At 39.3% G+C, this 13,913-nt stretch overlaps 1 protein-coding gene across 3 annotated transcripts in view; it reads left to right on the plus strand.

Moving 5' to 3' along the window:
- Positions 1-6,018, plus strand: part of LOC127622737 (protein bicaudal D homolog 1-like) — a 30,893-nt gene extending 24,875 nt beyond the window's left edge. For 2 of the 3 annotated variants that reach the window (XM_052096803.1, XM_052096801.1), the window contains 5 exons: positions 590-1,018; positions 3,339-4,454; positions 4,557-4,708; positions 4,857-5,067; positions 5,146-6,018. In XM_052096803.1, the coding sequence (XP_051952763.1) occupies positions 590-1,018; positions 3,339-4,454; positions 4,557-4,708; positions 4,857-5,067; positions 5,146-5,523 (2,286 nt within the window). In that variant the 3' untranslated portion in view covers positions 5,524-6,018. Of the gene's footprint in view, positions 1-589; positions 1,019-3,338; positions 4,455-4,556; positions 4,709-4,856; positions 5,068-5,145 lie in introns of those variants that run through there. The other variant, XR_007968003.1, reaches the window with a different exon arrangement.
- The last annotated feature ends 7,895 nt before the right edge of the window (positions 6,019-13,913 follow it).

A 13,913-nucleotide genomic window follows, 5' to 3' on the forward strand; every position in this document is an offset into this window, starting at 1 on the left:
TCCTTTTATAGCATCAGTCTGCTCTTATAATCCAATCAGAATGAACGAGTGATGTCACCTGACTAGTGCTCGTTCACACTTTCACAGGTGCTGCGGTATGATTAGTGAAATTATGTTCGCTGGTCATTTTGTGCCAGGACCAAAAAACTGTGAAATTTGGGTTTTTGTGATAAAGTTAATTGTTTTGGCCAATGAAGCTTTTTGCATTTATTTAAAATGCATCTGATCACTCTGCACAATTATCTAGAAACAATGTGAATCAACACCACAACAACTGAAGCAGAACACTTTGCCAAACACAACATTTATGTCACTGCCGATACTTTTGGCCACAGCAAAAAAATACTGGTTTTGAACCGAAATGAAAAACAATGAATTTTTTTGTCCCTGCAAGACTTACATTACCACTTTGAACAAGACCTCTACATGTAAATGACCTCAGATATGAGTTCACATGATTTCGATATAGCCCAAAAGTCTCAAAACAGAATAATGGACTCAAAAGAGAACCTCCTGTTTGATTATCTGTGAGAGAGTCACACGTTCTCAAACATGCATCACACTCTCTATCAACCTTCTCAACCTCCAGGTGGAATATGAGGGTCTAAAACATGAAATCAAAGTTCTGGAGGAGGAGACGGTGCTACTCAACAGCCAACTGGAAGATGCCTTGCTTCTGAAGGACATTTCGGCGGGCCAGTTGGAGGAGGCGTTGGACGCTCTGAAGAGTGAGAGAGAGCAGAAGAACGGTCTGAGAAAGGAGTTGACCCATCACCTCAGCCTGATGGACACACACCTGACCATCTCAGCCATGGAGGGGTTAAAGTTCACAGAGGAGACGGCGACCAACGGCACGTCTGAGGACAGTAACCGCAGTAATGAGTGTAATGGACACAGACTGAAGATGAACGGAGAGCGGCCGGGACGCAGGAAGAGCGAGGTGCTTGACCCGGTGTCCGATCTCTTCAGTGAACTCAACATGACTGAGATACAGAAGCTCAAACAGCAGCTCTTACAGGTCAGAGTTCAACATTTAAAATAATGATTTTTAAGCAAGATCTCATTGACCTGTAATGATTTTATGTTTCTTATTGATTAATATAATGTTTTGTGATATACGTAGATCAGTGATGTGTGCTTTCTGTTGACACATGGAGTGTGTGATTACTGTAGGAACACCATCAAACACACACACATCAATCCTTAATTATCCCCCTTTTTCCTGAAAGGGTTCCACAATTCCTAACGGGAGCCTGTTTTCACTCACAATTCTTGGCAAATACTGTGATGTTTAGAGGATTGCATTTGTTGCTCCATAGTACCGAGGAGAGCCTCACCTGAGTGTGTAGATGACCGTTACATTCATATATTCACTTCTTTGAGTTGCACAAGTTAAGCAACACAACTGAAATTAGTTTTACACCAAATAACACTTCCAGAGAATGGTTGTTGTTTGGATCGCTTGTTTTGGTAGTTTAGGCATTGCTTCTTCTTAAGACCAGAAAGGGAAAACGTGCCATCAGAATCACCATGGCACTGCCAGTGGATTGTCATTGGATGAGCCATTCCTCAAGCCACTGTGAATATAAACACACTATATATTAATGGGGCGAGTTACTACATTGCTTGGGACACGCAAAAAGCCTACAGTTAGACTAATTAACTAAATTATTTGGCAGAATATTTGTTTATTTCATTAATTATTAATAAATGTAACTTTGTTGAACAATGTTTTTGTGTGCTTGTGTGTGTGTGTGTGTGTGTGTGTGTGTGTGTGTGAGTGTGTGCACATCTGTGTGTGTGCATGTGCGCGTGTGCATGCGTGTGTGTGTGTGCATGTGCATGCGAGTGTGTGTGTCTGTGTGAATCACCATATGGTGCCTATATAGTCAGCGATGCTCTCACTCTGAAGATAACACCATTAACAGCATTACATTTTCATTTACATTTATGTTTTTGGCAAACGCTTTTATCCAAAGTGACTTACAGTGCACTTTGGATCAAACCAGCAACCTTCTGATTACCAGTTATGTGATTTAGCCCACTACGCCACCACCGCTCCATTAACCATTAATACTGTATGATTTCCATAATTATAAACCATGATATTTCCATGGTACTCCAGTATGCTTCAAGGAATGCCATATTACTTGTCCGAAAACATGGTATTACTGTGGAGCTCAGTTGTACTTTTTAAAGTTAGGAGTCTTAGTAATGATGACATCATATAGGTTTTATCAAACTTAATGTATTATTCCACGCTCAACACAAGTTAAGCTCAATCGACAGCATTTGTGGCATAATAGTGATTACCACAAAAAATAAATTTTTCATTGTGTTAACATAATTCTACTGTCATTAAATAACTCACTGACCACATCTGTGTGAAGATAGAGACCATTTTACATCTTTGTTGTTAGGATGTAATGCTGTAAACTCTAATCTCACAAACACATGCAGTTGTAATTAATTGCATCCTCACACTTCAAACATTTTGTTGGCATTTATCCGACTCAAAAGTGTTTCTTAACCACTTCATTCCCAAATGTTATATATTTTATATATATATATATATATATATATATATATATATATATATATATATATGCATTTGTTTGTCATCTTGGATCTCCTCCAGTAGGAATCAATAGAGGATCACTATCTCAGCCTCAAGCATTATAAATAGCTGACATCAGGAATACCGTGACTGATCACAAAACAATTAAGCATCCCTTGAGATCAGTGACTAGAATCACATGTCTGCAATCGTGCTAAATCTGTGACAAACAAGCTAACACAATAACACACAGCAAAATAATAGATCAAGTGAAACCATGTTTTTCATGTCCTGCTTAAAATAAACATCTTAAACCAGCCTGAGCTGCTTTGCTGGTCTTACCTGATTTTACCAGCCTGGTTTTAATGGGGTGTGGGCACTTGTCAGCAGGTCAGCCTTAGACACCATCTAAAACCAGCTTAGACCAGCAAACCATCTTAGACCAGAAAACCATCTTAGACCAGAAAATCAGCTTAGGCTGGAATGAGCACTTTTTAAAAAATTTTTATATGGTGGATAGGTTTTTTTCATGAAAAAAAAAGTTTTAAAACCATGAAGGAATGAAATGAAATAGTCACATATGAAAGTCAAATACAGCTCTTTTGAAGGTATTCATTGGCGATTGTTGTTGTGTGTACTCCATTGACAGTGATCTACACAGGACAGGTCCCACTAATTACTATATAATAATAAAATATTGTGCAGTGCTAACTTTCCAAAAGCATACTCATACTTAATTATTTGTTTCTGCTAATTATCCATCTCTCTTTTTGTCCATTAGGTTGAGCGAGAGAAGTCGGCTCTGCTTACTAACCTGCAGGAGTGTCAAACTCAACTGCAGCACATGCAGGACGCTTTAACAGAACAACACATGTGCGTTCATCACCTTACTGAGCGAGTCAATGGCATGAAACATCTCCGTAGTGACAAGGAGTTTGATCCAGAGGAGACCGAGAAGAGCGACATATCCGTTTGCGGTGAATATGAGACGGACATCAATGGAATAGAGGTGCTCGAGTGTAAATATAGATTCGCTGTGACTGAGGTCATTGACTTGAAGGCGGAGCTTAAGGCTTTAAAGGAAAGGTATAACCAATCCGTGGAGAGCCAATCAGAAGAGCCCAAACGCAGCGAAGGAAAAGTCCAGGCGCTCGAAGAGCAGGTGAAGCGTTTGGAGAAATCCTGCCGCGAGGGCCGCGAGCGGGTTAGCGGTCTTGAAGCAGACCTCTGGTGCACATCAAGTATAGCTAATGAGAGTAACGGCATGTTGAATGCAGCTCAAGACGAGCTGGTTATGTTTAGTGAAGAACTCGCTCAGCTCTACTATCACGTCTGTCTGTGCAACAACGAGACGCCAAACCGCGTCATGCTGGACTATTACCGCCAGAGTCGGGTCACACGCAGCGGCAGTCTCAAAGGCCCCGATGACACAAGAGCCCTGCTTTCTCCACGTCTAGCTCGCCGACTTAATGCTGCTAACTCCTCAGACATGTCCAAGAGTCCACTAGACTCTCCGGCAAAGGAACCCTCGGGAGAAGGATCTAATAGGGAGCCAGGAAGTCAACAGAGTCCCACCAGAAGCCCCTTTGGTTCCCCAGTCAACAGTTCAACATCACCTTCTCCGTCCACAGTGCCAGAGACAGGGGATCTCCGTAGGGAGCCCATGAACATCTATAACCTCAACGCCATCATCCGTGACCAGATCAAACATCTACAGAAGGCCGTGGACCACTCGCTTCAGCTGTCCAAGCAGAGAGCTGCTGTTAGAGAGTTGGCACCCATCTTCGACAAGGACAAGGAGGCTTGCATGGAGGAGATCCTGAAACTCAAATCGCTCTTGAGCACCAAAAGAGAGCAGATCGCTACCTTACGTCTTGTGCTTAAAGCCAACAAACAGGTTTATGTCTTTTCTAATGTATCCCAATATCTTCTGTGATGTTTGGTCTCATATAATGAGACTTGTCAGGAGCCTGTACTGTACCCGTTTTTCTGTCCCCAGACTGCAGAGGTGGCACTGGCTAACCTGAAGAGTAAATATGAAAATGAGAAGTGTATGGTGACGGAGACGATGATGAAGCTTAGAAATGAACTGAAGGCCCTCAAAGAAGATGCTGCCACCTTTTCTTCCCTCAGGGCAATGTTTTCCACAAGGTGCAACTAATATTATTGACATTATTTGAAGTTTAAGTAAAATGGGACAGTTTAGTTGGAGTTGGGGATGATTCTTGATGGCTATTTCAGTCTTACACAGTTTGTTCTGAGGTTTTATCACAATGCTAAGTCTCTCTTATCTCTTTAGATGTGATGAGTACATAACTCAGCTGGATGAGATGCAGAGGCAGCTGGCTGCCGCAGAAGATGAGAAGAAGACTCTGAACTCTCTCCTGCGAATGGCCATCCAGCAGAAACTGGCCCTGACCCAGCGCCTGGAGGACCTGGAGTTTGACCATGAGCAGTCACACTGTGGCCATGGAGGAAAAGTGCCAAAAATGAGGAGCAGCCCTAAAAAAGTAAGTCATGGAACTGCAATCACAGCTCCCTATAGTCCTCGTGCGTCCATTTCCAAACCCTCTTCCTGTCTCTTCCAGCACGATACGGTTGCATCAGCTGGTAACTCACCTTCACTGGATGTCCTTCCTCCATCCTCTTCCTCCTGGACCTCCTCAGCTCAGCCGTTCTTCCTCGGCCAATCGCAGTGGCATCTGGGCCATCAGACTTTAGTTCTAGACCCAAAGACACTGAGTATCGAGTTTTGTCACATTGCTCGTAGTGGAGACTCTGGCCACAGTTCACAGCGCTCATCTGATGTTCACATTTCCAGATCGGCTCCTACTTCACCCTATCAATCCCCTGTTTTGAGCCCACGGCAACCGTTGCCACGCTCAGCGAGATCTCGCATGCGTTCTAAATTGACTCGGTTTACGACGTCAACAAGAAGTGGCACCTGTGATTCCCACAAACTCTAGTCCTGACCCTCAGTAAGCGATACAAGTAAGGACAGACTGGTTTCCATACGAGATGATGATAGACCGAGTTTCACCGACTGTTTGGACTGTACGATTCTACTCAGGGATCTTTAGAGACTTTTTCCTATTTTTGCATTGATACTACTTTTGGGTCTACTCGTGATATTTGAGTTTGTTGGTTTTGTAAAATGGTAGGCCTACTTATTATTTAAAATGATTCTGAAGCAATAAAATCCTGGCTTGGATAAGAAAACTGGAGTCTGCCTCAGGAAGGACATTTTGGAAGAATGATTGAGTAATGTGAAACAGGTACTCCTGAGAGCATGTCTCCTTCATATTAAAATACCATTGCTGCATGTGTGCTTTCATTTCATGGCTTGATGCAATGGGTGCTACATACTGCATGCCAATCAATTCGTTTGTGTTTGAGTGTTTTTTATTGTTTGGCTTTTAGCTTTGGCAGATCTCAAGTACAGCCAACCAAAGTATATTAGCTTCCAGTAAATAAAAATAACAATCTTTCTATCCATGCCATTAGCCTAAAACAATCCTTCATGACTGGTTTAAAGTGTTTCAAATGTTTCTGCAGCGTTTCAAATTTCTCATTGGGACCAAAATAAAAAATCAAAATGACATGAATCCTGTTCTAGGGCTAACATTACCTCCCAAAGCAAATGCCATGCTGCAATGATCCCGAGGCACCCCGTGTGATTAAATGTGCTGCCTAAAAGAGATCGCTTCTACTCACGGGCACAGCAGAATATGGTCTGCCGCCCAGATACTGGGAACCAGTGAGCTGTAGAGTCAGAACCCGTCGTGCATTACAACATGTCCTGGGCAGTGGTGGTTCAGTGGTTGAGGCTCTGGGTTACTGATCAGAAGGTTGGGGGTTCAAGCCCCAACACCGCCAAGACACCACTGTTGGGCCCTTGACCCTATCTGCTCCAGGGACACCGTATCATGGCTGACCTGCACTCTGACCCCAGCTTAGTTGGGATATGTGAAAAAAAAAGAATTTCACTGTATATATGCAGAAACGTATGTATAATGTGCAACAATAGATCAATTATTACTATTAAAAAGCATTTGACAGTCCCGCTGTGATTCTAGTGAGAAGATCTCTGTGTTAAATGGAGCTTTGAAGTGCATTTCCAATGTAAATAGGGCAATCAGAGGTTTGTGATGTGATATTGCTCTGCTCATGACATGTCAGGATTGGGTATGGTGTGTCTCAATAGATCAGTAAATCATGTGGCCTGGATGGAAACCAGTCTGATCCTCTTCAGACCCAGGTGTTGACCAGACCCCCCTTCCTTTACCTCATCACTACATCTTTCACTGCTTTTTTACTACATACATTTATAAGAACAAAATCAGGACAGCGTAAATGTTATAGAAGACACGTTGACATGTCCAGTCCACCGCAATCAAGCGCTGAAGACCGAGATCAGCTCTGAATGTTGAAGCATGTTTATAGGTTTAAAGCATGCTCTTTTATATAGAGATGAAAACAGCACACAAATGTTTTGGTGATAAATGTAGTGGAGCAGTGAACGGTTGTATTCTCTGCCAGCAGGTGTCAGTGTTTTACATCCTAAAATACAGTTTACCATCACTGAAAGTGTCAAATACTGTTTTGCCCATGTCAGTCCAGCTAAACACAAGAGCAGTACTCTTCCGGTTCAAATAAATATAAGAAGTAAATAAAATAAAATGACTAAATTCAACATGTCATTTGGAGGCTTTAAATGTAATTGCTTGCGGTATGGAGTTGGTTGTCACTTGTGTATTTACACTGAAAGATATTAGTTGTGATCACAACTCTAACCGTTATTAGTGGTACTTGCTAATGCCAACCCGAGGTGTTAGACCGTTTGTGCTGCAGACGTGAATAAAACATCAAATCGTGATATACGAGCACTTTGACTTACATTGAAGGACGATCGCGAGTCATATCTAGAGGAATCACCCAGAATAAATGAGCACTTAGCAACACTCTTCCGAAAATGTAAACACTTTAATTATTAGAAATGTCCAGAATTGCTGTTGATGTGTACGTGTGCTCTTGAGTATACAGCATTAGATATTAGATATCAAAGCTTTCTTTAACATGTATGTATGTACGCTTATATTTAACAAAGCAGCTCCACTGAAAGTTCATCTCTGACACGTTTCACTGTTCAACTACAGCAAAACTGACCCGGCTCCTTTCATACACCTGTTTAGTATGGCATGAATAAAGTATCAAAATGATTCACAAACGCATAAACACTTATACATGATTTTGATTCCCGTCATACATCCAACACAGGCCACAACATCCAAACCACATGTCTTCAGAAGCGAGTTTTCCAGCTCTCTACAATCTAATACAATCTAATACAAATCATTGTAATCACATATTGGACCATTACTTTAAGGTCAATATTTGGTCAATATATGCACTTAGTCTTCATATTTTGAATATTGGACTTTTGCAGTGAGAGAATTGGACTGTTTTCATCGTTTCAACTGTTTGAGAGGCTTCTGGGCCTGGTGGGCCTGCCACTCCTATCTTAGTACATCTTGGTAAGATTGTGGAACTATGCCTCCCAAAGGTAGTAAACAACCATCAGAGGATGATACAGCTGTAACTATGGGTGTGTTGACCCAAATGATAGATCAGCAGAGAGAGTTTTACAAGGAAATGTTAAAACAACAACATTTGTTCAAATCATGATGGATGGAAATGTGAAAAGGCTGGATGGTGTGATTCGAGATGTACAAGAACTAAAAACTAGTCTGCAGTTCACACAAGGCATCATGGATGAGATGAAAGCTAAGAAGAATGACACTGACATAAAAATTAGATCTTTTGAGAGCAGCATTTCAAAATCAAAGCAGGAATTGGAGGATCTGTTTGAGAAGCTGGATCATATTGAAAATCAGTCAAGGAGATCTAATCTACTAATTGATGGGATCGCAGAAGAAAAGGGCGAAACAATCAGTGGATTAGAAATGAAGATTCAACAAATGCTGTCGAATAATTTGGGTCTGGATAGTTCTACAATTGAGATGGAAAAGGTCCACCGGATTGGCCAATTCCATGAATTGAGAAAGCCAAGAAAAATTGTTGTGAAGCTTCTTAGATTTAAAGATCGACAGTGCATCTTTTCCTCCACCAAGAAATTAAAGGGTACAAACATTTATATCAATGAAGACTTTTCTGATTTGGTGCAGCAGAGGAGACATGAACTGCTGCCAAAACTGAAAGAGGCCAGAGAGAAAGGTGAAAGAGCCAGCTTAAGGTATGATAAGCTTATAATTTGGCCGGCAATTGGACAAAGGCAAGCATCTGAATAACTGTTCATGACCTTTATTTGGATTTTTACCCTGATGTTTTTGTTTTGATGTTTTAATTTTATTAATATGACAAATTTACTTTCAAACTTGCCTAAGAAAGGTTTAGTTTTAGCTCATTTGAACATTTGTAGACTCAGAAATAAGGTTCATGAAATTATAAACATCTGTTCTAATGGGATTCATGTATTGGCCTTATCAGAAACACACTAAGATCGCAGTTTTGATAATTCACAGCTAGCTGTTGAGGGGTATAGACTTTTTAGAAAAGATAGAAATCACAATGGTGGGGGTGTTGCATTCTATATTAGAGAGAATATTGCAGTCACTCCAAGGGAGGATTTGATGGGCAGCGATATTGAAATGATATGGCTACAGTTAAATATTCAGTTTAACAAACCCATTTTAGTGGGCTGCTGTTACCGACCTCCCAGTTCAAATGTAGATTACTTGGAAAAGATGTGTGATAACATTGAGAGGGCATCTGCTCAAACCAAAGATATCTTTCTTTTGGGGGATTTCAACATTGATTGGTTTCCAAAGAAGTGTTATTTACGTAGAAAGATGATTACTATAACTAATGCTTCTAACCTTAAGCAGATTGTTACACAACCCACAAGAATTTCTTTGAATGGTAAATTTAAATCGACATGTATTGACCACATCTTTACAAATGTATATGAGTTGTGTTCACATGTCATCTCAGTTGGAGGAGGATGCAGTGATCATAATTTAATCATCACAACAAAGAAAACTAAATTGCCTAAATTTGGTGCAAGGATTGTCTATCGAAGATCTTATAAAATGTTCGATCCTAATGCGTTTGTGGAAGATGTTGAAAGGTCCACTTGGTCGGCGGTTTGTGAAGAGGAGGATGTTAATGCTTCTTTATGTATTTTTATGGATAGGTTTGTGGAAATAGTTGACAAACATGCACCAATTAGAAAAAGGTCGATAAAAGGCAATAATGTTCCTTGGTTAGATGCTGAGCTAAAATCTATAATGAGGGAAAGGGATAATGCCAAAGCCGAAACTCTAAAATCTAAAAGTGATAGGGATGAAAGGTATTATTGTAAGTTGAGAAATAAAGTGACAAAGTTAAATAGATTAAAAAAGAAAATATATTTTAGCCAAAAGATTAGTAACTCATCAAATATAAGCAAACAATTGTGGAAAGTTATAAATGAAATAATGTGTAAAAAACTAAAGTGTTCTAATATGTATTTGGAAACAGAAGAAGAAATAATCACTAAACTTTTGGATATAGCAAATCATTTCAATGACTTTTTTATAAAGAAAACTGCAAATTTAAGATCTAGTATGTTATCATACCCTAAGGATTCACCTTGTAGTAATGTGAAGAACATTATGAGGAATAAATCTTGTTCATTGACATTTGGTACAGTTAGAGAGGAAATGGTTGAAAGGATGTTGCTCTCTCTCCCGAAGGAAAAAACTGCAGGTATAGATCATTTGGATGGCAACATTTTTAAAACTGTTGCTAATATCTTATGCAAGCCTATCAGTCACATTTTTAATAGATCTGTGATAAGTGGGGTGTTTCCGGAAACCTGGAAGCAGTCTAAAATTATACCTTTAGTGAAAGATGATAGATTAGGTCTCACTGAATCAAATTGTAGACCAATTAACATTCTACCTATATTGAGCAAAATATTTGAAAAGTTACTTTTTAATCAAATGATGCAGTACTTTGTATCAAATGATTTGCTCTCTCATTCACAGCATGCTTATAAGCCAGGACACTCCACTAACACTGCATTGGTACAAATGGTAGACCAGTGGCTAACTTTTATGGATGATAAAAAGCTTGTGGGTGCTGTGCTGCTGGATTTTACAGCAGCTTTTGATGTTATTGACCATGAAATTTTACTGTCTAAGCTTAAGTGCTATGGGTTTTCACATCAGTCTGTGTCCTTGATACGCAGCTATCTCTATGGTAGAAGTCAGAGGGTATTTTTCAATGGGAGCTTTTCTGATTGTAAGCAATTGTCATGTGGTGTTCCTCAGGGCAGTTGTTTGGGTCCATTGTTGTTTTCAGTGTTTGTTAATGATATGTCACTTGCTGTTTCAAGAGCAGATGCTGTACTTTATGCAGACGATGCTACAATGTTTTACGCAGCATCTACAATAAATGACATAAGTTGCACCTTGCAGAATGAACTTAATGCTATTATAAATTGGGTTAAACTTAATAAATTAGTTCTCAATATATCTAAAACTAAATGTATAGTCTTTGGCACTAAACGTATGCTTGGCAAGCCTTGCAACTTAAATCTAATTGTTGATACATCTGTGGTAGAGCAGGTGAGTCAGACTATTGGGTGTGAAGCTGGATAGTCAGCTCTCCTGGGCTGATCAGATTGATCACATTGTGTCAAAAATGGCTAAAGGCATTGCTTTTTCCAGGAGATGTTCAGTATATTGTCCACCAGTAGTTATGAAAATAGTTGTCCAGTCTTTAGTTCTGTCACATCTGGGGTACTGCCCAGTAATCTGGTCCAGTGCTGCACAGGGACATCTGAAAAAATGACAAATCGTTCAGAATAGAGCCGCAAGTGTAGCCCTTGGTTGCTCTTTTCGCTCTAGTGTGGATAAAATGTACACCTGTTTGGGCTGGCTAAAGGTGGAGGACAAACTTAATATAAGTCTTCTCTGTTATATGCACAATGCTCTATTTAAAAACAATCCAAAATCTTTTGTAGATAAGTTGGATTTTAGTGGGTATTGTCACAGACATGTTACGCGTCAGGTGAGCTCAGGTGTGTTAGTGGTTCCATCTGCAAGGTCCAATTGTATGGCAAGAACAGTATTAGTTAGATCGTCATCTGCTTGGAATAAATTGGATTTAAAAACAAGGCATATATCCAACATATGTAATTTTAAGAAGACTCTAAAACAGATTACAATTAATAGTATTACATCAGTTAATTTGTGACTGTTTATAGGTACTGATATTGTCAAATGCTGTATGAGTGTGAATGTGTATATGTGGATAAATATATACATGCGGTAATGTTATATGAATGTTATATTTATGTATGTTATATTTGTGTATTTTAACTGTACATATGTTTCAGTACTTTTATGGGCCCCAGGAAGACTAGCAACCACATTGTGGAAGCTAATGGGGACCCAAATAAATAAATAAATAAAATAAATACATGCATCTTATTATCCACACACTAATGTCGTTCAACTTCTGTCTGTGTAATTTATTATTAAATTAATGTGCTGCTATTTGTACAAATAGAGACATATTTGTGAATATAAATGTTCCCTTTTGTATAAATAAATCAGTGGATGCATGCAACCAAATGAAGATGCTCCAAATGAAAATGGTCTTGTGAAGCATCAAATGTGCATTTGTGGATCAGGTGACACGCGTGCATTGCAATATTCTTCTGAAAATCTGTAGAAAAAATAAATAAAGTCATCTTGGATCGAATGAGGGTGAGAAAATTACGAGTTTTTGGCGCATTCAAGTCAAATCAGAATGATCATATTTATGGGATTATGGGGCCAATAAGCAACCACCCAGAACACCCTGGCAACTGCATAGCAATGTGCTGAAACACAGTTAAAACAACTTAACAGCATAGCAACAACCTGACAACCACCCAGAACACCCTGGCAACTGCATAGCAATGTGCTGAAAGACAGTTAAAACAACTTAACAGCATAGCAACAACCTGACAACCACCCAGAACACCCTGGCAACTGCATAGCAATGTGCTGAAACACAGTTAAAACAACTTAACAGCATAGCAACAACCTGACAACCACCCAGAACACCCTGGCAACTGCATAGACAATGTGCTGAAAGACAGTTAAAACAACTTAACAGCATAGCAACAACCTGACAACCACCCAGAACACCCTGGCAACTGCATAGCAATGTGCTGAAACACAGTTAAAACAACTTAACAGCATAGCAACAACCTGACAACCACCCAGAACACCCTGGCAACTGCATAGCAATGTGCTGAAACACAGTTAAAACAACTTAACAGCATAGCAACAACCTGACAACCACCCAGAATACCCTGGCAACTGCATAGCAATGTGCTGAAACACAGTTAAAACAACTTAACAGCATAGCAACAACCTGACAACCACATCCTGTAGCAACGTGCCAATCACACAGCAGAGATCACCTTGACAACTGCATAGCACTCCCTAGTAACCATTCAGAAAACCCTAGTTACCACATACTGTAGCATAAATGTGCTACAAAGCAAATATAACACTTTAGCAACCACCAGAAAACTAGTTTTGCTTTGGCATAGACCTTTTACATCTTCATAAAATATACAAATAAATATTGTTGGACATTTGTTTGAGTGCTGGTAATTATTCATACACATCCTATCTTGTTTAAATGTAAAATGTAAATGCATGTGATTGACTTTTATATGAACAGGTCTCCTAGAAAGGCGCCAAAACGTATAAAGTTAATAAGTCGAAAAAACAAAATGAACTCACATGAGCATTTTTTTGTGATGTTGATTCAGATTCGTGATTCTCAAAACGAATCATTCAGACCACTTTTGAATCTGTTTGATCAGTTCAAAGGAATGAAATGTTAAAGATTCAACTCAAATGATTCTTTCAACAAATCACACATCACTATTGCTGATCTGCATGCATTTGTGCACATACTGCAGTTATTTATAATTTAGTTTTTAGGTGTTCAGTCGCAAAAGTAACGAAAGGGTTTGGAGAAATGTATCGCAGTGAAAGTATCAATTTTCTCTTCAAAATGTAGTAAAGTGAAAATAAAAGTCCAAAGAAATATGTATACTCAATTACTTAAGTACAGTAACTAAGTATTTGCACTTCATTACTATACACCTCTGCAAAAGGGAACATTTATATTCACAAATATGTCTATTTGTACAAATAGCAGCACATACATTTAATAATACATTTCACAGTCAGAAGTTGAAAGACATTAGTGTGTGGATAATAAGATGCATGTATGACATTTATGAAACTGATGGATCAGTGTTTATGCGTTTGTGAATAATTTC

The sequence above is a fragment of the Xyrauchen texanus genome, chromosome 29 (assembly GCF_025860055.1).
Source record: "Xyrauchen texanus isolate HMW12.3.18 chromosome 29, RBS_HiC_50CHRs, whole genome shotgun sequence".
NCBI classification, from domain to species: domain Eukaryota; kingdom Metazoa; phylum Chordata; class Actinopteri; order Cypriniformes; family Catostomidae; genus Xyrauchen; species Xyrauchen texanus.